The sequence below is a fragment of the Anopheles aquasalis genome, chromosome X (assembly GCF_943734665.1).
Source record: "Anopheles aquasalis chromosome X, idAnoAquaMG_Q_19, whole genome shotgun sequence".
NCBI lineage: Eukaryota > Metazoa > Arthropoda > Insecta > Diptera > Culicidae > Anopheles > Anopheles aquasalis.
The window spans coordinates 7,345,371-7,366,780 of NC_064876.1; the positions used below are offsets into that span (position 1 = coordinate 7,345,371).

General features: G+C 48.9%; 3 protein-coding genes across 5 annotated transcripts; 1 reads left to right on the forward strand and 2 right to left on the reverse strand.

Moving 5' to 3' along the window:
* Window positions 1-1,661: 1,661 nt before the first annotated feature.
* Window positions 1,662-3,506, reverse strand: LOC126571162 (uncharacterized). 2 transcript variants are annotated; one of them, XM_050229479.1, is made up of 3 exons: window positions 3,446-3,506; window positions 2,570-3,368; window positions 1,662-2,458 (listed from the first exon to the last, which is right to left on the reverse strand). In XM_050229479.1, exons 2-3 carry the CDS (start codon window positions 3,008-3,010, stop codon window positions 2,303-2,305), a joined length of 597 nt encoding a protein of 198 aa, XP_050085436.1. In that variant the 5' UTR covers window positions 3,011-3,368; window positions 3,446-3,506; the 3' UTR covers window positions 1,662-2,302. The 2 variants fall into 2 exon arrangements, with proteins under 2 accessions (XP_050085436.1, XP_050085428.1); XM_050229471.1 differs by having other exon boundaries at window positions 2,570-3,483.
* Window positions 3,507-6,583: 3,077 nt separating this feature from the next.
* On the reverse strand, window positions 6,584-7,686 carry LOC126571087 (uncharacterized). 2 transcript variants are annotated; one of them, XM_050229350.1, is made up of 3 exons: window positions 7,483-7,686; window positions 7,230-7,365; window positions 6,584-7,153 (listed from the first exon to the last, which is right to left on the reverse strand). In XM_050229350.1, exons 1-3 carry the CDS (start codon window positions 7,610-7,612, stop codon window positions 6,790-6,792), a joined length of 630 nt encoding a protein of 209 aa, XP_050085307.1. In that variant the 5' UTR covers window positions 7,613-7,686; the 3' UTR covers window positions 6,584-6,789. The 2 variants fall into 2 exon arrangements, with proteins under 2 accessions (XP_050085307.1, XP_050085297.1); XM_050229340.1 differs by having other exon boundaries at window positions 7,230-7,686.
* A 7,819-nt stretch (window positions 7,687-15,505) lies between these two features.
* LOC126577811 (uncharacterized) lies at window positions 15,506-20,614 on the forward strand. Its single transcript, XM_050239804.1, has 3 exons — window positions 15,506-16,715; window positions 16,939-17,455; window positions 20,586-20,614. The coding sequence occupies exons 1-3, from the start codon at window positions 15,552-15,554 to the stop codon at window positions 20,612-20,614; spliced, it is 1,710 nt and encodes a 569-aa protein (XP_050095761.1). The 5' UTR covers window positions 15,506-15,551.
* The last annotated feature ends 796 nt before the right edge of the window (window positions 20,615-21,410 follow it).

Here is a 21,410-nt window from a genome sequence, read left to right on the forward strand (position 1 = left end):
CTCCTCCCTCCTCACCGCAAACACACAAACACAAATGCTCAAATGATGCTTCGATCCTGTACAGGGATAACGAGGGAGCAGAATACACACCCTGTTCTGTGGTGGGGCGGGAGAGGTAGCGAGTATGTCTAACAATAAGCCCGTGCGGTGCATTTAGGACTCCGTAGCTGTGTGGCCGGCCAATTAGGCGAACGCGATGGACGTTTTTTTGTATTCCAATAGTGCAACGCTCGACAGCGAGAGCCAACAAGCTCTAGTTCACTCTACTCTAGTGATAAGACGGGTGACGGGTGGACGGGTATTAGATGTGATGTGTGTGAAGCAGGTCAGCATGCTTTCGATTACGTTCAAACGGAAATCCCATATCCCTGTTTCCCCATTCTGAACTGACGCACTCACGCTAGGCACGCTAGGTGGCATCAACAGCTAGAGATCGAGTCAAAGGATGATTGAAACGTGAATAGCACTGCCAGCGCTGCGTAAATCGGAGAACGCTGGAACCCGGAAGGTTACCAACAGTTGTAGAACGGAATGGGGCTCTTTTAACATATTTGCACAAACGATGAGCATCACTAGTCGGTACGTAACGGAGTTGGTGAAGTGCCAAGCACCAAACAGCCAGACATATGGAGTCACAAATCATCCTAATCACGCACATGTCGTTCGCTCCCCCGCTCGGCGGCGCAAAACAAGACACTCCTAGGCTCCCTCCTAACACTAACATTCATGACGACACGTTGAATTGATGTTATCCTTCATCCGCGCATTAACGAATTCCACTATTGTATATGTTTAGCAACACCGCATCGGGTACGGGGATTGTACGCCGGTGCAGCAGTATTAACTTACTTCCCCAAAACTACTACTCTAAACGCGCCGTGTGCTCGATACGTGAAACTGCTAACTATATAATCGCAATTCAACACTGGGCATGGCTAAGTATGGTATGTAAGTAAGGCATGGTATGCAGCTAGCCAGTATGCAACGTGCGTTATCCTATGGCCAAACTATACGATAAATAAGAAAAAGAAATAACGTTACAAAATAAACAATAACTAGGTATTACAGTTACAAGTTTGGATGAACTAAGCATAGCGGAGAATGTAGGGGTCAAGCTGGCCGCTACTGGATATAGTAACGAGGCTCGTGAAGGTTAGAAGAGGGCGAGGAGGAAGGGCATTGCAGGCAGGTCGCAAAGATAGGAGGGGAATTTCCCTCTCTCACCTCCCAACTCCATTATCCTTCGTCCTCTCTGCCCTTGGCGGTTAGGAGCAACGCCATCTGCAAGGCGCACTACTACTGCAAATCGATCGAACACGGGAACACGGAATCCACAAAAACCAGTTCGGAAGAGAGTTCACCAGAGAAGAGGCATCACCACCACCAGCAGCAGCAGAAGTCGCTGAAGTAGCGGATACTATATGATAGAAGAGTTAACGATCGTTTTACTCCTTCGAGGGCTCTCCAAGTCAGCACTCTTCTGCCCATTAGAGTTGAACGAGTAGCAAGCTCGAACTATCCTCTCATTATTCCATCCTTCTGCTGCTGTTGCTGCTGCTGCTGCTCAGTCGGCGGTCGAGAGAATTACTTTGCAAGGTAGCGAAGCAAGAGCAAACAAGCAAGGCGACACAACAAGCTGGAAACTAGGCTACCAAACAAAGTCAACATATTTAACATAACATTTTATTGGATACACGTTTTTAAAAGAAACATTTCTGAAAAATAGTTGATAGTTTTAAACAAAAAAAAAGAGCAACATACCCGAAAGTAGTAGAGTTCATTCATTTTTGTTTGGTTTACGGCTGTTTGTCTTCGGATCTCGGTTATCGGCTCCCTTGGTTTATCAATAACCCGGCGAGCACCAATGTGCCCAAAAGTCGGCATGAAATTCCCCTGCTACCTTCGGTTAAAGGTTCGAACCTGGACCGTGTGAGGTGGACACCATAGACGAAGGTTCTTAAACTATCATAATAGCCCCCTCCCCGCCTCCCCCTGCACTTTGTCTGCTCGCATGTCCCGTGTATCGTCCCTCCAGCACTACCACAGAGAAGGGCTGCACTGTGTTGTGTTGTATAGCCGAAATCATCACCGGATCGGCACGTTTCACTCTTCAATCCAGAATGCAGCATCATACAATTTCAGAATATAAAAATTAAAACGAAAACACGCACGGCACCACTAAGTACAGAACTTGTGGTATATGAAATGCAATCGAAGGGGGGTAACGTCTGTACATTAATAGGGTTACGCGCAAGCAAGGAGCTAGGACGCTGCTAACCAAACTTTCTCGGGGTGTAGACGCTCAAGCGTGGCTAGTCTCTGCCGCCTGGTGTTGGCGATCCTGATACCGTTGCGCCCTTCGCTCTTTCCTCGTTTCTCTGATCAGCTGTTTGGTGGCCACTTCGTCCGCTTCATCCCAACCGGTCCGGTCGCCCTCGTTCCAATCTTCCAATTCATTCTACAGGGCGAGGCAAGAGAGGATACAAAAAGGCGAGTCAGGTAAGCGAAACAACAAGGAAAACCCAAAAAGGAAAACGGCAATCGCCCTACCGGCAGGCTATTCACTTACCACCACTGGAATGTCAATCTTGGCCGTCAGACGGCTAAAGTCGCGCGTCTCGGTTTCCTGGGTGATGCAGATCTTCGGCTGCGCCCGAATCTGCGGCGCCATATCCTGGAAATAGTCGACCTCGGGCGGCGCTTCCGGCACCGGTGGCGGCTGGGCGAGCGTTTCTCTGTATCGCTCGATATGCTCCTCAACCGTACTGGGTGTATCATCCCACGTGTTCCAGTCCTTCTCCGACAGGTGCTTAGGCCGGACCGGGTCCACGTTCAGTGCGTTCCCCGAACTCACTGCGCTGCTTTGGTCCACGCTTATTGAGCTGAGCGCCTCATACTCGCTGTTGGAGTGATGTCGGCGGCGCGAGAAGCAACACATCGCACGTTTCAGCACCCCGATCAGCGCCAACAGCAGCTGTCGCAGTCTGTTCATGACCAGCTCGACGATCATCCCCTAGGGTGCACCAAGCAGTCCACCCGCGGAAAACAAAACGACAAACCCGGCTTCGAGGAGCTACTAAACGGAGCAGGTCGCACAACGCATCCGCCGGACACGGATACAAGGATGGGTCGTGTGACTAGAGGGTGGCACGGGTGCCTTACAGTAGCATGGCTTCGCTGTTGGATGATCCTGTTTCAATCACCGTTTCCTAACTTCTTACACTCGCGTTATCCTTGATGGCAGCGGCTGTAGCAGCAAGACCAAGTGATTTGTTTACGTTTGTCACGTCTGTTGCGGCTAAGACGTGTCATGTAAACAGGTCATTCCGAAAAAAACACGCCTCGCGATAACGAGAGTGCAGTTTGTTCTTGTCGCGCAGGATGTAATTAAAATTAAGGACAAGAATTTCTCTCTTTTTACAGCAACTCGGAACGAGTTTCTTACCTTAAACTGAGAACCAAAACAACGGAGCACACACACGCTTTTCCCACGTACGCACGCAGATGCACACCGTACGCTACGGTTACAATACTGCCCACTGAGCAACACATTTAAGCGCGTTTTCTAACCCTGCGTACACATAGCGTAGAACAAAGTGTCTATAGGAAACAGGTGAAGTCATACCGAACAAAATCGCTCGCGAAAATTAGAAAAATGAATGAAAAAAATTGACAGTCGTTGCCTATGTTTTGGTTGCGTTGGAGACGCTGTATTCGCTTTGAGAAGTAAGAAATCCGTAAAGAAAGTTAAAATTTTTCCAGTTTTTCAGTGCTCTGATTGTTCTACATTGGTGGTTTTAAGATGCCTTATAGATATTGCGTAGCTTCGTTTTGCAAAAATAACTATAATAATATCAAAGTTTCATTCTTTTCCGCAAGATGTGGAGTTAACCCGACAATGGGCAACATTTTGTAGAAAAGATGCAAATTGGCGTCCGTCTAAGAATGGTGCTATATGTTCGGAGCATTTTAAGACTGAGAATTATCAATTACACCAATCGCCACTGATTAAAAATTATCATAATTTGCGATTATTGCAGACAACAGGTATGATACCTTGTTTACCCTTATTTGGACTTTTTGTCTTAGACCGTTTCTACACTGCGCCAAAATTTTCGCTGCCAAAACGAAACTTATTGGATTCCCATAAAATTCCTATTGGAATATAAAAGATTTCTATGGGAATCCAATAAGTTTCGTTTTGGCAGCGAAAATTTTGGCGCAGTGTAGAAACGGTCTTAGATTAAAATGTTTCTTTTAGCTGTTCCTTCTATACTAGAATGTAACAATAGTTATGCCGAAATAAACTGCATACTTTATTCTAAAAGAAAAACAAATGTACGTATTTATTACATGCGCAAATTTAAGTTTTTCAATACAATGGAAATTATATTGGTAAGTGGATGTGTATCTGTGCCGGTCAGTGTGCAACCTTAAATTTGCGATGATTTACGCTTAACGGTGCCGGATGAAGTCGACCAGATGCTGTGCATTAAAGACGCTCTCGCGGTGGATATAGTTGTGGCCGTCGAGGACCATGACAATGCACGGTAGTGAGGGGACACCGGTCCGGCGTACCAGCTACTCCTCGTGACCCGCATTGATCGTGGCGAACGTCACACCGTACGGTTCGAGCGTACGGTGTCGATCATCTTCGTGAACGAGTTGGCCGCTTTCATACAGTCGAAGCACCAGTCGGCGTAAAACAGCAGTATTTGCGGAGTTTGGCGGCTTTTGGGCAGCATGTTACTCTCTTAGTACTTGGCGGTGATCGACAGCCGATGGTACAGGCTAATGTCCTGGTCGTGGATGTTAAAGTTATGTGCAGTTCGTAAAAGTGTTCGAACGGATCCTGGAACCGACCGTGTGGTGTAATCTGACCGCTCCCTATTCACGATTGCATCCTCGTTCGTTATGTACGGCGTATGCCTTCCGACGCTTCGAGTCGGAAAGTAGCTCGTATGCCTGCTTGATCTCGACGAACCGCTGCTCCGCCTAAAAGTGTTTTGATTTGTCCGGATGCCTGTTTGATACAGTTAGCTCAAGTCCTAGCACGCCTGTGGCAAGCAATCAATACGAACGCAGACAGAGTGCTGTTCGGATTCTTACCATTCCTTAGCTTGCTGTTTGTAGGCTTGTCGGATCTTCTGTAATGTAGCCTTTCGCTCCACACCCACGGTGACGTACGGATCCTTGCTGTCGTACTGCACCAGCAGGACGATCACAAACACTGCCAGGCAAAGCCAGTGCACCGTCATTCGAGGCATCCATCCTTGCTCACGAGGCGATGCGCTCTTGATGCGCCTTACAAAAGAAGACACCTGTTCCGACGGTGGCAAACTAGGAATAGGAGCGGATCTTCTTCCCTTATCACTCTTCCTTTGGATGCGCCTCGCGATTGGCAGACGATCTGTCGAGCCAGCGTTCTTATTTGATGAACAAAGCGCACTGGAGCTGCCTTTATTCGGGCAGAAGAACCCACTCCTTCTCCTTGCTGCTCCGCGTTCGGAACAAACGAAGAGGTTTCACCTTCGCCGGATCTCTGGTCGGACACGCGACAACACCCTCCTTAGGATGCACTGAGCATGTAGCGCTGATGTGATTGTCCATCACACTCCGATCGTCTCCGTCCATTTGTCCTTTAACCAATAGTCTAAGCCGACAGTGACCGGCTGGAAGCCGGATCCGGGCCTTTTCCACTCGTTTCAGAATCAGAGATAGCCGGCGTTTTCGGCCCCTGCTGACACGTTGATAGCCACAGCGGGGCTGCTCGTTTGTTCTAAAATTAGAAAATGTATTTTAAATGATGACGAGCAAAAGTAGATAATATACCTGATAAAACCATTGCCCTTTTTCGGATTCAAACGCACGCTGGTTTGGTGATGAACGTAAACAAGGCGTCGAATGTCAAAAAAACAAAAAAAAAGCAAAAAAGAAAAAAAGTGCTATGACTTCACCTGTTTCCTATAAACACTTTGAGCATCGCGAACGAACGAACACTGCTGTCAAAGCTGTCATTTCATATAAAAAATGCCCTCTGGCGGAGCTCTGTGGAAGAACACACGTCTTCGCGAAGACTTTTGCTCACTCTGATGCATTCGTTTGTCGTGTAGAAGCAACTTCAGGCTCAATAATTTGCTCAATTGAGCTGAGCCTGGCCCGAAACTCGTACGAGAATCGCTTTGCTGTCAAAATAACAGGCAATGACAGATAGTTTGACAGCTTGCTCAGCTGAGCCTCAGGCTCGCTTTATTCTCTGTTTCTACACGAGCGAAAGCATTCTCGATTCGGATTTGTATGGATTTGACAGTCTCAATTCTCAGGCTCTGGAGAAGACCCTGCTAGCTGGCAGGGTGTTTGGCGTCTAATATTGATGTGTCTGTGGCCCTGATTGACGAAATATTGATGATTATACCAATTTGCCACAGACGGCCAATAAAAAAAGACGGCAATCAAGCGTCAATTCTGCTTCAAAAAAATTGATGAATAACATTGAGCGTCCATGGGTCGCTCAACGGAGTGGTATATGCTACAGTTTCGATAGCGACCACAGGGTTAAACGCAATAAAATTGGCAATTTTGGCAAAAACAATATTTTCCATTTATTTCAACCTACCCTAGGAGTTTTTGAAACATGCTAGCAAAGTGATCCGATCGGCTGCGCGTTTCCTGCAATCCTTGCATTGCGTTTACTGGCGGAATGTGATGCGATACGTGATGGCGAGGCGCGCGGTTCATCCGCGAGAGAAAAGGGAGAAATCTTGAAGCCAACGTCCGTCCACCAACGTCTTAGAGAAAGTATTTAGTGCTACAGGTGTTCGGACAAGGGCGGAGTGGCACTAGGTTACCACCGGTCGGGAGCCACTCGTCGGAACCATCACAGCAATCACAGACGCCATCGTTGACCCAACCGCTTGGTATCGATCGGTCCCTCCCCCGGCCCGTCCGATGGCGCTTCTGGAAACGACAGTAGAATCGGCCATTGGCGCATGCACTCGTGCTCGGCTCGTCGCTGCCGTCCTCCTGGCAGTCGCAGTAATCGTCGTTCACACGATCCCAGCTCAGCTCACGGCCCGTTTGCAGACACCGGAACGGAGCTCGGGGCATGGACGTAGGTTCCGTGTAGCGATCCAGATCTCGCAGCCGGATGCCGCTGAAAGAGGGTAGGGAGCGGAAGGGCGTTGTTCACGATGCGTTACGTGATCGGTGTGAGGAGCGGTGTCACTTACCGCAGGATCATACGCTCGTGGTTCCCGATTCGCTCGACGTAGGCGTACTGGTGCTGGCCGATGCCCGTCTTACTGCTGCCGTATTCCCTGTTCGCCACCGATGATGGTGATGGTGGGCTGCCGTCCGCTCCTAGTTCTGCCGAAGCAACGTGATTATTACTATTTGAGTGGAGCGGGGGCCGCATCTGGGCGGCCAGCAAAGCCAGCCCCGACCCCGACGATGACGACGATGATGACGACGGTAGAAACTGACTGATGTAGACCAGCTGGTAGACGAAGAACAGGACGCCCAGTCCGAGCACACCGATCAGCGTGAGTTTGAGCTTCTGTTTGTAGAACGGTTTGTAGTAGATATTATCGCGCTTAACCCACGTTTTGCGCATTCTGTCGAGAGTGGCCACATCCGCGACTTTGTTGCCTCACGGACGGGTTACACGTACGGTGGAAAGGGGTTTGTTTTGGTTCGCCGTGTTGCAGTTCTGCTGGGTGGGCATATATGATTTATGAGTGAGCCAAAGCAAAGTGAATAAAAGAACAGGTGAGTGGGGTGTTTACACGCAGCGATCTCTATCGGCCGATCTCATGCGATAAATAAAATTTTTACTTTTTACTTGCCAAAAAGAATCGTAAGAATGCAATAGATTTCGATAAAAATATTGCGAACGATAACGATACGTCTAGAATAAAACAATAAAAAAATCCAAATTTCACACAATGCCCCTGAATGTATGTAAATTGAAGCGATAATAATGCCCTGCTGCTTTATTTGCAGCGATATCGCGGTCAATAGGCGTTTTGTTCAGAGAGCTGAAGAAGAGAATTTTTCTGTCTACACCAAAGTGTATATAGGAAATAGGTGAAGTCATAAGCCAGGGATAGACGAAGGGGAAACCAAAGTGTCTATAGGCAACAGGTGAAGTCATAGCAATTTGACATAAAGCACCAAACGTCAAATAACTGTCAGCGGTTTACGTTCATCACCAAACCAGCGTGCATTTGGATCCGGAAAAGTGCAATGGTTTTATCAGATATATTACCTACTTTTGCTCGTTTAAATGAAACATTTTCTAGTTTTAGAACAAACGAGCAGCACCGCTGTGGCTAAGATTGCGTCTAAACGAGCACGAATGTATCGCGAAAGTATCGCGACGACGAGGCGAATAAACGTCATCCCCATACAAGTGCGCGAAAGTTTGATCGCGATAGCATGGATGCCCGTGTAGGGAGCGAATGCATCGCGAACGAACGAACACTGCTGTCAAAGCTGTCATTTCATATAAAAAAAGCCCTCTGGCGGAGGTCTGTCGAAGAACACACGCTTTCGCGAAAGTTTTTGCTCAGACTGAGCAAAAGTCGTCGCGATGCATTCGTTTACCGTCTGGAAGCAATCTAACAACGTGTCAGCAGGGGCCGAAAACGCCGGCTATCTCTGATTCTGAAACGAGTGGAAAAGGCCCGGATCCGGCTTCCACCGATAGACGGTCACTGTCGGCTTAGACTATTGGTTAAAAGACAAATGGACGGAGACGATCGGAGTGTGATGGTCAATCACATCAGCGCTACATGCTCAGTGCATCCTAAGACCGTTTCTACACTGCGCCAAAATTTTCGCTGCCAAAACGAAACTTATTGAATTCCCATAAAATTCCTATTGGAATATAAAAGATTTCTATGGGAATCCAATAAGTTTCGTTTTGGCAGAGAAAATTTTGGCGCAGTGTAGAAACGGTCTAAGGAGGGTGTTGTCGCGTGTGGTTGCTTCCAGACGGTAAACGAATGCATCGCGAAAGATTTTGCTCAGACTGAGCAAAAACTTTCGCGAAAGCGTGTGTTCTTCGACAGACCTCCGCCAGAGGGCTTTTTTTATATGAAATGACAGCATTGACAGCAGTGTTCGTTCTTTCGCGATGCATTCGCTCCCTACACGGGCATCCATGCTATCGCGATAAAACTTTCGCGCACTTGTATGGGGATGACGTTTATTCGTTTCGTCGTCGCGATACTTTCGCGATTCTTTCGTGCTCGTTTAGACGCAATCTGTCCGACCAGAGATCCTGCGAAGGTGAAACCTCTTCGCTTGTTCCGAACACGAAGCAGCAAGGAGAAGGAGTGGGCTCCAGCGGGCTTTGTTCATCATATAAGAACGCAGGCTCGGCAGATCGTTTGCCAATCGCGAGGCGCATCCAAAGGAAGAGTGATAAGGAAGAGTTTGCAAAACACAGCTAGGCAAAATCTATAAGGCATCTTAAAACCACCAATGTAGAACAATCAGAGCACTGAAAAACTGTAAAAATTTTAGCTTTCTTTACGGATTTCTTACTTCTCAAAGCGAATACAGCGTCTCCAACGCAACTAAAACATAAACACGAACTGTCAGTTTTTTTCATTCATTCATTCATTCATCATTCATCTAACCGTCGCGAGCGATTTTGTTCGGTACTAGGTAAGCGGCCCGGTTACAGAGCTACGCACGAAAGCAGGATTATTTTGAATTTCATTATTTTTCTCTTTCCCTAGCATACAAAAATGCTCTTCCATGTCATTCTAATGTTACCCATCTCTACTTTATCAAAGAGGCTCGATAGCTACACATTTTTGTTTACTTCGCGGCATGAACATTGCTGCTGGCGAATGCAGCGGTTGATAAGCCAGCTCCCAGCCATGTGCTCTGATAGCTAAACCGCCCGGTTACAGAGCCTCGTTTGAAAAAATGATTGTTTGAAATTATTCCTTTTCCATTTCTCACCAAACAATCAAACATGTCCCTCCATTCCATTTTAACCATATCAATGTTGACTCTTTTTTCAATTTGATTCCTTACAATTCTGAGCGTTTGCTCGCGATGTCACCGGAGGAAGGGCTCTCGTGGTGCAGCGATTGATCTTGCACCAGGTTGATTGTCATTGCCTCCCGGTTCAGGTCCAGGTCCTGCAAGTTGTCACCGTATGGAACAGTAAAGCAGGCGCGTCCCATTGCCCAGCTCCCGTTCAGCTTTCACGCATCCGTGTCTATGTATATCGCCTCAATTTCCTTCGGTGCACCTCGATACTGGAAAGGTGAACCAATTGCTAATCGCTTTCTTAATCGTTAGCCGCTCCACAGTGCTGCCGTTGATGGTTGTCTGGCCCATCTTTTGATTTTCGAAGAGCATAATGTTACCTTTGATCCTAACTCATGCTGTAATGGTTTGTTTCATCATATGATTAGCCGTTGTCTGCGGTACGATCTGGCGATAATCAAACAGCCCTACAGCATATCCACCGAACAGCTGAAACCTGCCAATAATATTTTGCAGTGGCATGCATTGCCCATGGCAAAAGCACGTGAGACAACATCAGAGCCAGAACAATCTTCGATTGACTTCGGGTTCTAATGCAAGGAATGCAAAGATGACTCTTTAGCAACAGGAGCTTCTATCAGGTCCAGGTGTAATATCTGGCCCATCAAGGCGGGCAGGACCGTTCTGATAGCATAAAAGCAATCGCAGACGGACAGTGAACCATTCCTCCTACCGCGATTGTACTTTGTCGCATGCAGCGAGTGCAGTGCGCGTTTGCCTGTGGCATTATGCCTTGGCGACCAGCGACAGGATCGGTGCCGCGTTAATATAGTGGCCTTAGTATGTCGGGTTCAATCCCTAAATGCTGATAAATCTGATCAATTAGCAATCGAGCATAAGCCATAAGATTACTTAAACAGTGCGGTGCCATTTGTGGAAAGGACAGTAAAACAATCCTACCGCGATTCCATTCTGGCGCATGCACCGAGTCTCTTGATTGTTTGCTTGTTCCATTAGGCCTTGCATGCCAGTGGCAACATATCGATATCGATCGGCAATATATCGATAAAATAATCATTGGATGCATTTTTTTGCTTTTCCATTTCACGCGCACGTTTTTGGAAAACCAAGCTGCTTGAACCATTCGCTCTCCACCAAGGCGCGCTCTGCTCTCCCGTGCGCCTTATGCTCGCGCACTCTCTGACCGCCGTGGTCGCATACGGCAAGTGCAGTGCCCGTTTGCTTGTCCCATTATGCCTTGCCAGTCAGTGCCCTAACCGATTTTCACGAAAATCAAATCGGAAATATCAGTAAAATGGGGTTTTCCATTCATTTTCGTGGGTCAAAATGATTCATTGGATGCATTTTTAGCTTTTCCATTCCACGCGCACGTTTTTGGAAAACCAAGTTGCCTGCGCCATTCGCGCTCTCTGGTTTCTCCGCCACAGCACGCTCTGCTCTCGCACGTTTTTTTCCTCCCGCACACTGTACGCTCGCGTACTCTCGCTTCGAGCGGTGGTGGAATTCGCGGGCAGAATTTTGTCTCGCTCGCGCTCGTTGAATGCACCTGTATTGCATCTCGCTCTGCGTTACTCTCCCCTTCTCGTTCGCACTCACGTCGTAGATGGTCATTTGCGGTCTCGCTCAGCGTTACTCCCAATCAAAATTTGTATAGGGACTAGGTAAGCGGCCCGGTTACAGAGCTACGCACGAAAGCAGGATTATTTTGAATTTCATTATTTTTCTCTTTCCCTAGCATACAAAAATGCTCTTCCATGTCATTCTAATGTTACCCATCTCTACTTTATCAAAGAGGCTCGATAGCTACACATTTTTGTTATCTTCGCGGCATGAACATTGCTGCTGGCGAATGCAGCGGTTGATAAGCCAGCTCCCAGCCATGTGCTCTGATAGCTAAACCGCCCGGTTACAGAGCCTCGTTTGAAAAAATGATTGTTTGAAATTATTCCTTTTCCATTTCTCACCAAACAATCAAACATGTCCCTCCATTCCATTTTAACCATATCAATGTTGACTCTTTTTTCAATTTGATTCCTTACAATTCTGAGCGTTTGCTCGCGATGTCACCGGAGGAAGGGCTCTCGTGGTGCAGCGATTGATCTTGCACCAGGTTGATTGTCATTGCCTCCCGGTTCAGGTCCAGGTCCTGCAAGTTGTCACCGTATGGAACAGTAAAGTAGGCGCGTCCCATTGCCCAGCTCCCGTTCAGCTTTCACGCATCCGTGTCTATGTATATCGCCTCAATTTCCTTCGGTGCACCTCGATACTGGAAAGGTGAACCAATTGCTAATCGCTTTCTTAATCGTTAGCCGCTCCACAGTGCTGCCGTTGATGGTTGTCTGGCCCATCTTTTGATTTTCGAAGAGCATAATGTTACCTTTGATCCTAACTCATGCTGTAATGGTTTGTTTCATCATATGATTAGCCGTTGTCTGCGGTACGATCTGGCGATAATCAAACAGCCCTACAGCATATCCACCGAACAGCTGAAACCTGCCAATAATATTTTGCAGTGGCATGCATTGCCCATGGCAAAAGCACGTGAGACAACATCAGAGCCAGAACAATCTTCGATTGACTTCGGGTTCTAATGCAAGGAATGCAAAGATGACTCTTTAGCAACAGGAGCTTCTATCAGGTCCAGGTGTAATATCTGGCCCATCAAGGCGGGCAGGACCGTTCTGATAGCATAAAAGCAATCGCAGACGGACAGTGAACCATTCCTCCTACCGCGATTGTACTTTGTCGCATGCAGCGAGTGCAGTGCGCGTTTGCCTGTGGCATTATGCCTTGGCGGCCAGCGACAGGATCGGTGCCGCGTTAATATAGTGGCCTTAGTATGTCGGGTTCAATCCCTAAATTCTGATAAATCTGATCAATTAGCAATCGAGCATAAGCCATAAGATTACTTAAACAGTGCGGTGCCATTTGTGGAAAGGACAGTAAAACAATCCTACCGCGATTCCATTCTGGCGCATGCACCGAGTCTCTTGATTGTTTGCTTGTTCCATTAGGCCTTGCAGGCCAGTGGCAACATATCGATATCGATCGGCAATATATCGATAAAATAATCATTGGATGCATTTTTTTGCTTTTCCATTTCACGCGCACGTTTTTGGAAAACCAAGCTGCTTGAGCCATTCGCTCTCCACCAAGGCGCGCTCTGCTCTCCCGTGCGCCTTATGCTCGCGCACTCTCTGACCGCCGTGGTCGCATACGGCAAGTGCAGTGCCCGTTTGCTTGTCCGATTTTGCCTTGCCAGTCAGTGCCCTAACCGATTTTCACGAAAATCAAATCGGACATATCAGTAAAATGGGGTTTTCCATTCATTTTCGTGGGTCAAAATGATTCATTGGATGCATTTTTAGCTTTTCCATTCCACGCGCACGTTTTTGGAAAACCAAGTTGCCTGCGCCATTCGCGCTCTCTGGTTTCTCCGCCACAGCACGCTCTGCTCTCGCACGTTTTTTTCCTCCCGCACACTGTACGCTCGCGTACTCTCGCTTCGAGCGGTGGTGGAATTCGCGGGCAGAATTTTGTCTCGCTCGCGCTCGTTGAATGCACCTGTATTGCATCTCGCTCGGCGTTACTCTCCCCTTCTCGTTCGCGCTCACGTCGTAGATGGTCATTTGCGGTCTCGCTCAGCGTTACTCCCAATCAAAATTTGTATAGGGATGACTTAACCTGTCTCCTATAGACACTTTGTCTACCCGAACGAAAACATTCCCGATTCGGATTTGTATGGATGTGACAGTCTCAATTCTCAAGTTGCGTCTAAACGAGAGCGAATGCATCGCGAATGGTTCGCGACGAAGTTTATTTTTACGTCATCCCCATACAAATGCGCGAAAACTTCATCACGAACACATAAATGCCCGTGTAGGGAGCGAATGCATCGCGAACGAATGAACACTGCTGTCAAAGCTGTCATTTCATATAAAAAAGCCCTCTGGCGGAGCTCTGTCGAAGAACGCCGTCTTCGCGAAGACTTTTGCTCAGAGTTAGCAAAAATCGTCGCAATGCATTTGTCGTGTGGAAGCTGTAGTGATAAGGGTGCAGAGAGAAGAGATAAAGAGAGAGAGGGAAAGAAAGAGAACGACAGAGAGAGAGTGATAGCAGGATATTTTAAACGACAAGGAAAATCGAGAGACAGAGAGAGAAAGAGAACGGCAATAGCAGCGAGAGGAGAGTCGAGAGACAGCGAGAGAGAGTGGGTAATAGCTAATTTGCGTGAGAGGGAGTTACGAAGAGCTCCAAGTAGCGAAGTCAGTCTGGTAATAGATATGTTACGAGAAAGATTGTACTTGTCCGGAATAATAATAACCAAACGAAACCAACCACCAACCGGATCCAAATAATGAAAGTCCCAGAAAGTGAGTTTGGTGTGGAAAAAGGGTGGAGGAAGAGTCATCGGATAGGCGAATAAAGTTCGACGCGCGGGTGGCTCGGTGCAAGTGTCTGGCGCACAGCGCGGCGTCACTCGATTCCAGGAAGCGTTTGGCGAGCGCGTGGTGCTGCGGTGCGGGGTGCATGGTTTTTGACCACGACGGAAAGGTGTCTTACGGGTGATGTGTGGCTTGGGTGTTTCCGGGACACATCTCCGTGTGGTTGGATTTCACGTACATTGGCTGGAACAGCCTTTTCGGTTGGTCTGCCGTTCGGTGGCGGGAACCACGTGTTAGCAGGATCTCAGGAAACACTCCTGAGTGAGTGACAAGTGAGCGTCTTAAGCGCAGTGCGGCGTCTCTCGATTGTGTTGGTGGCCGTGCGCTAGGAAGCACCTCTGAGCGGGTAGCTTGCGCGAGAGTGAGGCACCTCTGTGTTGGTGGCCGGGCGCTAGGAAGCACCTCTGAGCGGGTAGCTTGCGCGAGAGTGAGGCACCTCTGTGTTGGTGGCCGGGCGCTAGGGAGCACCTCTGAGCGGGTAGCTTGCGCGAGAGTGAGGCACCTCTGTGTTGGTGGCCGGGCGCTAGGAAGCACCTCTGAGCGGGTAGCTTGCGCGAGAGTGAGGCACCTCTGTGTTGGTGGCCGGGCGCTAGGAAGCACCTCTGAGCGGGTAGCTTGCGCGAGAGTGAGGCACCTCTGTGTTGGTGGCCGGGCGCTAGGAAGCACCTCTGAGCGGGTAGCTTGCGCGAGAGTGAGGCACCTCTGTGTTGGTGGCCGGGCGCTAGGAAGCACCTCTGAGCGGGTAGCTTGCGCGAGAGTGAGGCACCTCTGTGTTGGTGGCCGGGCGCTAGGAAGCACCTCTGAGCGGGTAGCTTGCGCGAGAGTGAGGCACCTCTGTGTTGGTGGCCGGGCGCTAGGAAGCACCTCTGAGCGGGTAGCTTGCGCGAGAGTGAGGCACCTCTGTGTTGGTGGCCGGGCGCTAGGAAGCACCTCTGAGCGGGTAGCTTGCGCGATATTGGCCGGAATAACCTGATCGGTTAGATTCCTGAGCCGTAATTAATGTTCAGGTCGTTGTATTTTTCCAGGAAGAACAATCCGAAGGCTGGGGCGAAGTTACGGCTAGCCCTAAACCGAGCGATGCAGCGGAATAGAAAGCTGGAAGGAATTCTTAAAGCAAAAAAGGCGAGCCAGAAGCGGTCTCCCGGCAATGTTTTCATCGTCGAAGATTTGGTGTTATCCCACTGCGAACCCACCACGACGGAAGGCTCCATCGGCAATACATCGATGACAGCGATGATGTCATCGTTTAATTCTTTAGCGGTGGCGTCGATGAACGTCCCGCCGTGCGCTCCGTCTGATGGTGAGGACGATATCGGACGTAAATCGTTCGAGTCGTGGAAGGAGCTGTTGGAAGCTTCGCTAGCCTTGGTAGGAATCAGCGACGAGGCGGCGAAAATGAACGCCTTCAAGGTAAAGGCCGGAGCGAAGCTTCTAGACATCTTAGAAGAAGCGCCAGCACCCTCGTCGGACCCAAGCGCTCCGTATTCAGCCGCTATGGGCCGACTGAAGGCCTTCTTCGGCTCGCGGGAGTATAGCCTGACCCAGCGACAGAAGTTAAGGAACCTGGTGCAGGTGACGAATGAGGAAGATTCCAAATATGTGAAGCGTGTCGTGGCGGCGGCCAAGCTTTGCGACTATGAAGGAGATAAGCTGTTAGAAAGCGTCGCCGAGGTGATCCAGCAACACGCGACTGACAGCAAAGTGCGGGAGACGGCCAGAAAGGTGCTCCGTAAAGGAGGCTCCCTCACTGACCTGGTCGATAGGATACGCGGGCACGAGCTCGACAAAAGCAGCGAGGAGCTTTATGCGAAGTCGCACCCTCCGGCACGCGAAGCTACGGTGGCAGCCGTTTCTTACGGTCAACAAAGAGGAAACTGGCCACAGAGGAATAGCTTCCGAGGAGGCTATTATAAACCGATGCGGTCGATGGACAGGTCGTTCGACCCGCAAGGCCGCAAGCGAAACTGGCAAGATTCATATCCGACAGGCCAAAATACGAAACCGGAGAAACCATGCTGGAGGTGCTCTAGCAACAATCACGTGCCCTCCAGATGTTTCGCGTTGTTGCAGAACAAAGTGTGCCACAATTGCGGGGTTGTGGGCCACATCGAGAGGGCTTGCACCAAATTCCCTTCCCCTGCTTCATCAAAACGTAGGAGCTTGAACGACGGGGAAGACAGGACCGTCAAGGTAGCAGCGGTGACGAAGGAATGCTGCGAAGATGCTGAGGATGCGGTAGCCGTAAGTGACCCGAACAACTGAATCTCGGTGGCGTGTACAGACGTACACATTTCATTGGTGTTTTGAATTCTTTTGGTTGTATCGAATTCGGAAACGGAATAAACTTTTCGGCAGTAGTTAATTCCAGTTTTACTTTTCGTTACTCGAGCAAAGAAAGAAAAAAGGATTGATTTACGTACTAGTCATTTAACTAACATAATTGTTTGATCGTCACTAATTTCAGGTTATTGCGCAGGTATCAGGCGCTAAAGAATACTTGGATTTGTCTGGCAACGAAGGAACAGTCCTTGGCCACATCAATAGCGTTCCGATCCTCTTCTTGATCGATTCAGGAGCAGAGGTCAACACTGTTAATGAAAGTATATTCAGTTTACTCATGGACGATGAGCATTCCAGGGAACACATTTTCAGCGTGACGAGTGGCTCGGACAAATCTTTATACGCCTACGCTAGCGCCGAGGAGGTACATGTAGAAAATACCTTTGTAGCGGAATTGTTCATCTCCGAGGACCGCCCCAGATTATTCGAAAAATTCTATGTCGTCCGGAAAGCCAAGCCTCTACTGAGCAGAGATACGGCACTGCGGTACAGCGTCCTTCAACTCGGATTGAAGGTGGAAATACGGGCCATATCAATTTCCAACGAATTTCCTAAATTCAAGATGCCACCAGTCGTGATAGAATATCACAAAGAAATGCCACCGTCGCGCAATATCTATACCAACATCCCCTTGCCATTTCGTAAGGAAGCGCAGCGGAGACTGGAGGAGCAGTTGGCATCAGGGATAATCGAGAAAGTGACGGACCAGATGGACAGATCCTTTTGCTCCTCGTTATTGGTGGTCCCTAAAGGCAAGGACGATATTCGCCTGGTAGTGGATCTTCGAGGGCCTAATAGGTGCATCATTCGGACACCATTCAGGATGCCCACTATAGAGGAAATACTAAACGACTTGCATGAGGCTCAATGGTTTTCTACTATTGACTTATCCAGCGCGTTCTTCCATGTGGTAATTGCGGAGGAGTCACGTCATCTTACCAACTTCTTCGCCGGAGATGCGACATATCGTTTCATGCGACTACCCTTTGGCCTATGCAATGCACCGGACATCTTTCAAGAGGCAATGCAGACCGTAGTTCTGGTAGGGTGCCGAGGACAGAAATGCTACTTGGATGATATCCTAATCCACGGCAAGAATAAGAGAGAGCACGACGAGCATCTCAATGCGGTGCTGGCACGCCTTCGGGAGCATAACGTGCGGATCAACATGGACAAATGCGTGTTTGGTCGGCAGAAAGTTAAGTTCATAGGATTCTCGTTGACTAACGAAGGCTTGCAAGTGGAAGATACGAAACTAGCGGCAGTCCGGAATTTTCGCAGACCGGAGAACATACAGGAAGTGAAAAGCTTCCTAGGGTTTATGAACTTCTCGGAACGATTCATCTTCATGCGGGCCGACGTGACCAAACATCTGAGGTGTTTAGCGAAGGCGGATTGTTTCTACTGGTCCAAGGCAGAGGAAGACGAGTTCTCTTTTCTCAAAAACGAGGCACTGAAGTCGATATCCAGGTTAGGTTACTTCAACCCCACCGACGTAACGGAACTATATGTTGATGCATCTCCCGTGGGCCTTGGAGCGGTTTTGGTGCAATTAGATTGTCACAGTAAACCTCGGATCATCTCATGCGCCTCAAAGGCCTTATCTCCATCGGAGCAACGGTATCCACAAACCCAGAGAGAGGCGCTTGCAATCGTGTGGGGCGTAGAACGCTTCGCATTCTACCTGACCGGGAAACGTTTTGCAATAAGAACGGATTCAGAGGCTAACGAATTCATATTTGGCGGAGGTCACAGATCCAACAAGCGGGCAATCACTCGAGCAGAGTCGTGGGCCTTGAGGCTACAAGCATACGATTTCGAGATGAAGCGAATTCCCGGCCATCTGAATGTTGCTGACGCCCTGTCACGACTTAGTGCCCGATGCCAGACGGAGGATCCTTTTGACGATAGCGCCGATAGCCACTTACTTTTTAGGTTGGATAGTAACCAAATGAGTATCACCTGGAAAGATATAGAACAGTCCTCCGAAAATGACCAGGAACTTAGCGATGTGAGAAAAGCCTTGAGTTCTCAGAAGTGGCCAGAATCCTTAAAGAGATACGAGGCTGAAGCGAAATCATTACGTTCATTGGGAGCGACCATTTTTAAGGATGATAAGGTAGTCGCCCCGGGGGACCTTAGGTCTCGGATATTGGCAGCAGCGCATCAAGGCCACATCGGTAGCTCCGCCATGAAGAGGATTCTAAGGGAGTTCTTTTGGTGGCCGAACATGGGTAAGGACGTCGAGTCGTTCGTTAAAGCATGCGGAACCTGCGTAGTCATCTCTAAACGGAATCCACCGCTTCCCTTGACGAGCCGTACCCTACCGGATGGTCCTTGGCAAGTACTGCAAATCGACTTCCTCTCAGTTCCCGGCGGATTGGAACTGCTGGTCGTAGTTGATACTTACTCTAGGTACATCAGCGCAACAGAAATGAGGTATACAGATGCCAGCAGCACAAACGCGGCCCTTAGCAGAATCCTTTTCACGTGGGGATGGCCACTAACCATCCAGAGCGACAACGGTCCTCCTTTTCAAAGCTCCGAATTCATTAAGTACTGGGAGGATAGAGGTGTTAAAGTAAACAAGGCGATACCATTGAATCCACAGTCTAATGGAGCCGTGGAGAGGCAGAATCAAGGAATTATAAAAGCCCTAGCAGCCGCTAAGCAGGAAGGACGCGCGTGGAGAGAGGCCCTGGACGAATATGTACACGTGCATAACACAGTGAAGCCGCATGCTCGTCTCGGGGTGACACCGTTTGAATTGTTAGTTGGGTGGAAGTATCGGGGTCTCTTTCCAGGTCTGTGGGAGTCCGAACATTATAGGGAGCTGGATAGAGAGGACGTGCGTGAGCAGGACGCGGCGACAAAGCTGATCAGCAAGGAATACGCCGATCGTCATCGAGGAGCTAAAGAGTCCAGTATAGCTGTCGGCGACAGGGTGGTTCTGTGGCTTCCCAGGAGAAATAAGACGGACCCATCATTTTCTCGCGAAGAATACACGGTGCTGAGTCGTCAAGGACCAAAGGTGGTCGTCCGCAGCGAGCATGGCGTTCAATTCGTCCGTGGTGTAAGGGACGTTAAGAGGGCGCCTAGACCATTGGTGGGACGCGAAGTCGAGGAGTTTCCTGAGTTACCGTCGACCATAGACGCCGGAGTCGCTCCACACGCACCGCCTAGTTCGGAGGACGCACCGGCAGGTGTCGAAAGATCAAGGAGAAGCGTTAAGAAGCCAGAGAGGCTGAGAGATATGGTGCTTTACCACATTTTCCATTAGGAGGCAGTAATTCGTTTTTTTCTTACACTTCTCGCTTTCCAGTAATCAGACTTGAATACAGCGCGAGTTTTGACGTAGAGAATAGGAGAGGGGGTGAATGTAGTGATAAGGGTGCAGAGAGAAGAGATAAAGAGAGAGAGGGAAAGAAAGAGAACGACAGAGAGAGAGTGATAGCAGGATATTTTAAACGACAAGGAAAATCGAGAGACAGAGAGAGAAAGAGAACGGCAATAGCAGCGAGAGGAGAGTCGAGAGACAGCGAGAGAGAGTGGGTAATAGCTAATTTGCGTGAGAGGGAGTTACGAAGAGCTCCAAGTAGCGAAGTCAGTCTGGTAATAGATGTGTTACGAGAAAGATTGTACTTGTCCGGAATAATAATAACCAAACGAAACCAACCACCAACCGGATCCAAATAATGAAAGTCCCAGCGGGTCACGACAGAAGCAACTTCAGTCTCTTCTCAGTCTCGGGCAATTCTCGCTCTCGTCTAGAGGCGCTGTTACGCGAGGGATCACCGTAGAGTGCAAGTTGATGATCGAACAAACATTCGCGAAAAGAGCACAAAGTGCAAATAACCATTCATCATGTGTACACAGCACTCTCAGTTTCGCCTATTTTTATTGAAGAGGAATAGCAAAAAGAGACGGAGCAATCTCGAGCAAAATTCGGCTAAGTCCCGATCGCGGGCAGTCGGAAATTTTCTAAGTCCCGGGACGCACGCTCTACGCTGGCGGCAAAGTGCAAGTGCAGAATAGTGTTACCAAGGTGTTAACGATAATCCACACGCAAGGTAAGCCAAGCTGGCGTTGTAAGGTGCACTGCAAAAGGTTAAACACTTTTGGATTTTTCTCTTCCTTTTCTGCATGTACCCGAGCATTGTGATCAGCGTACGCGCACCCAACATCAGGCCGAGCAGGAAAGTTCTCGATCGCAGCCCGGATCACGCCACCACAACGACGCCTTCAAGCAGTGAAGAGCACGACGCCACCACCACCAACAGTAACGCAGAAAAACGACGTCACAAAATGACGACGTCATATACGTGTGACGTCAGCAAAAAGATATAGAAAAATAAACCCCACCGCCATTGGGCGGTAGCTCATCGACCAATCGCAGCGTAGTTCATTTGGGGGGGCGTAGTTCATTTGGCGAGAGCACACGAAGGGGGGTGCGTTCGGGTTCGCGTTCGGGTTCGCGTTCGCGTTCGGGTTTCACGAAAGTTGATTCTAAGTTGTATGGGGCCCCTTGATTCTAACTTCATACTGAATAGCCGATTGCATGGATCTCGCCGTATGCCGAATCAAAAAGAATGAAGT

Coding starts and splice junctions, on each gene's coding strand:
- LOC126571087 (XM_050229340.1), bottom strand. CDS start 7,612: ATGCGCAAAACGTGGGTTAAGCGCGATAATATCTACTACAAACCGTTC. Junction 7,154..7,229: donor CACGAGCGTATGATCCTGCG/GTAAGTGACACC, acceptor ACCCTCTTTCAG/CGGCATCCGGCTGCGAGATC.
- LOC126571162 (XM_050229479.1), bottom strand. CDS start 3,010: ATGATCGTCGAGCTGGTCATGAACAGACTGCGACAGCTGCTGTTGGCG. Junction 2,459..2,569: donor AGATTGACATTCCAGTGGTG/GTAAGTGAATAG, acceptor CTCGCCCTGTAG/AATGAATTGGAAGATTGGAA.
- LOC126577811 (XM_050239804.1), top strand. CDS start 15,552: ATGCAGCGGAATAGAAAGCTGGAAGGAATTCTTAAAGCAAAAAAGGCG. Junction 16,716..16,938: donor ATGCTGAGGATGCGGTAGCC/GTAAGTGACCCG, acceptor CACTAATTTCAG/GTTATTGCGCAGGTATCAGG. Junction 17,456..20,585: donor CAACATCCCCTTGCCATTTC/GTAAGGAAGCGC, acceptor GCTCTCGTCTAG/AGGCGCTGTTACGCGAGGGA.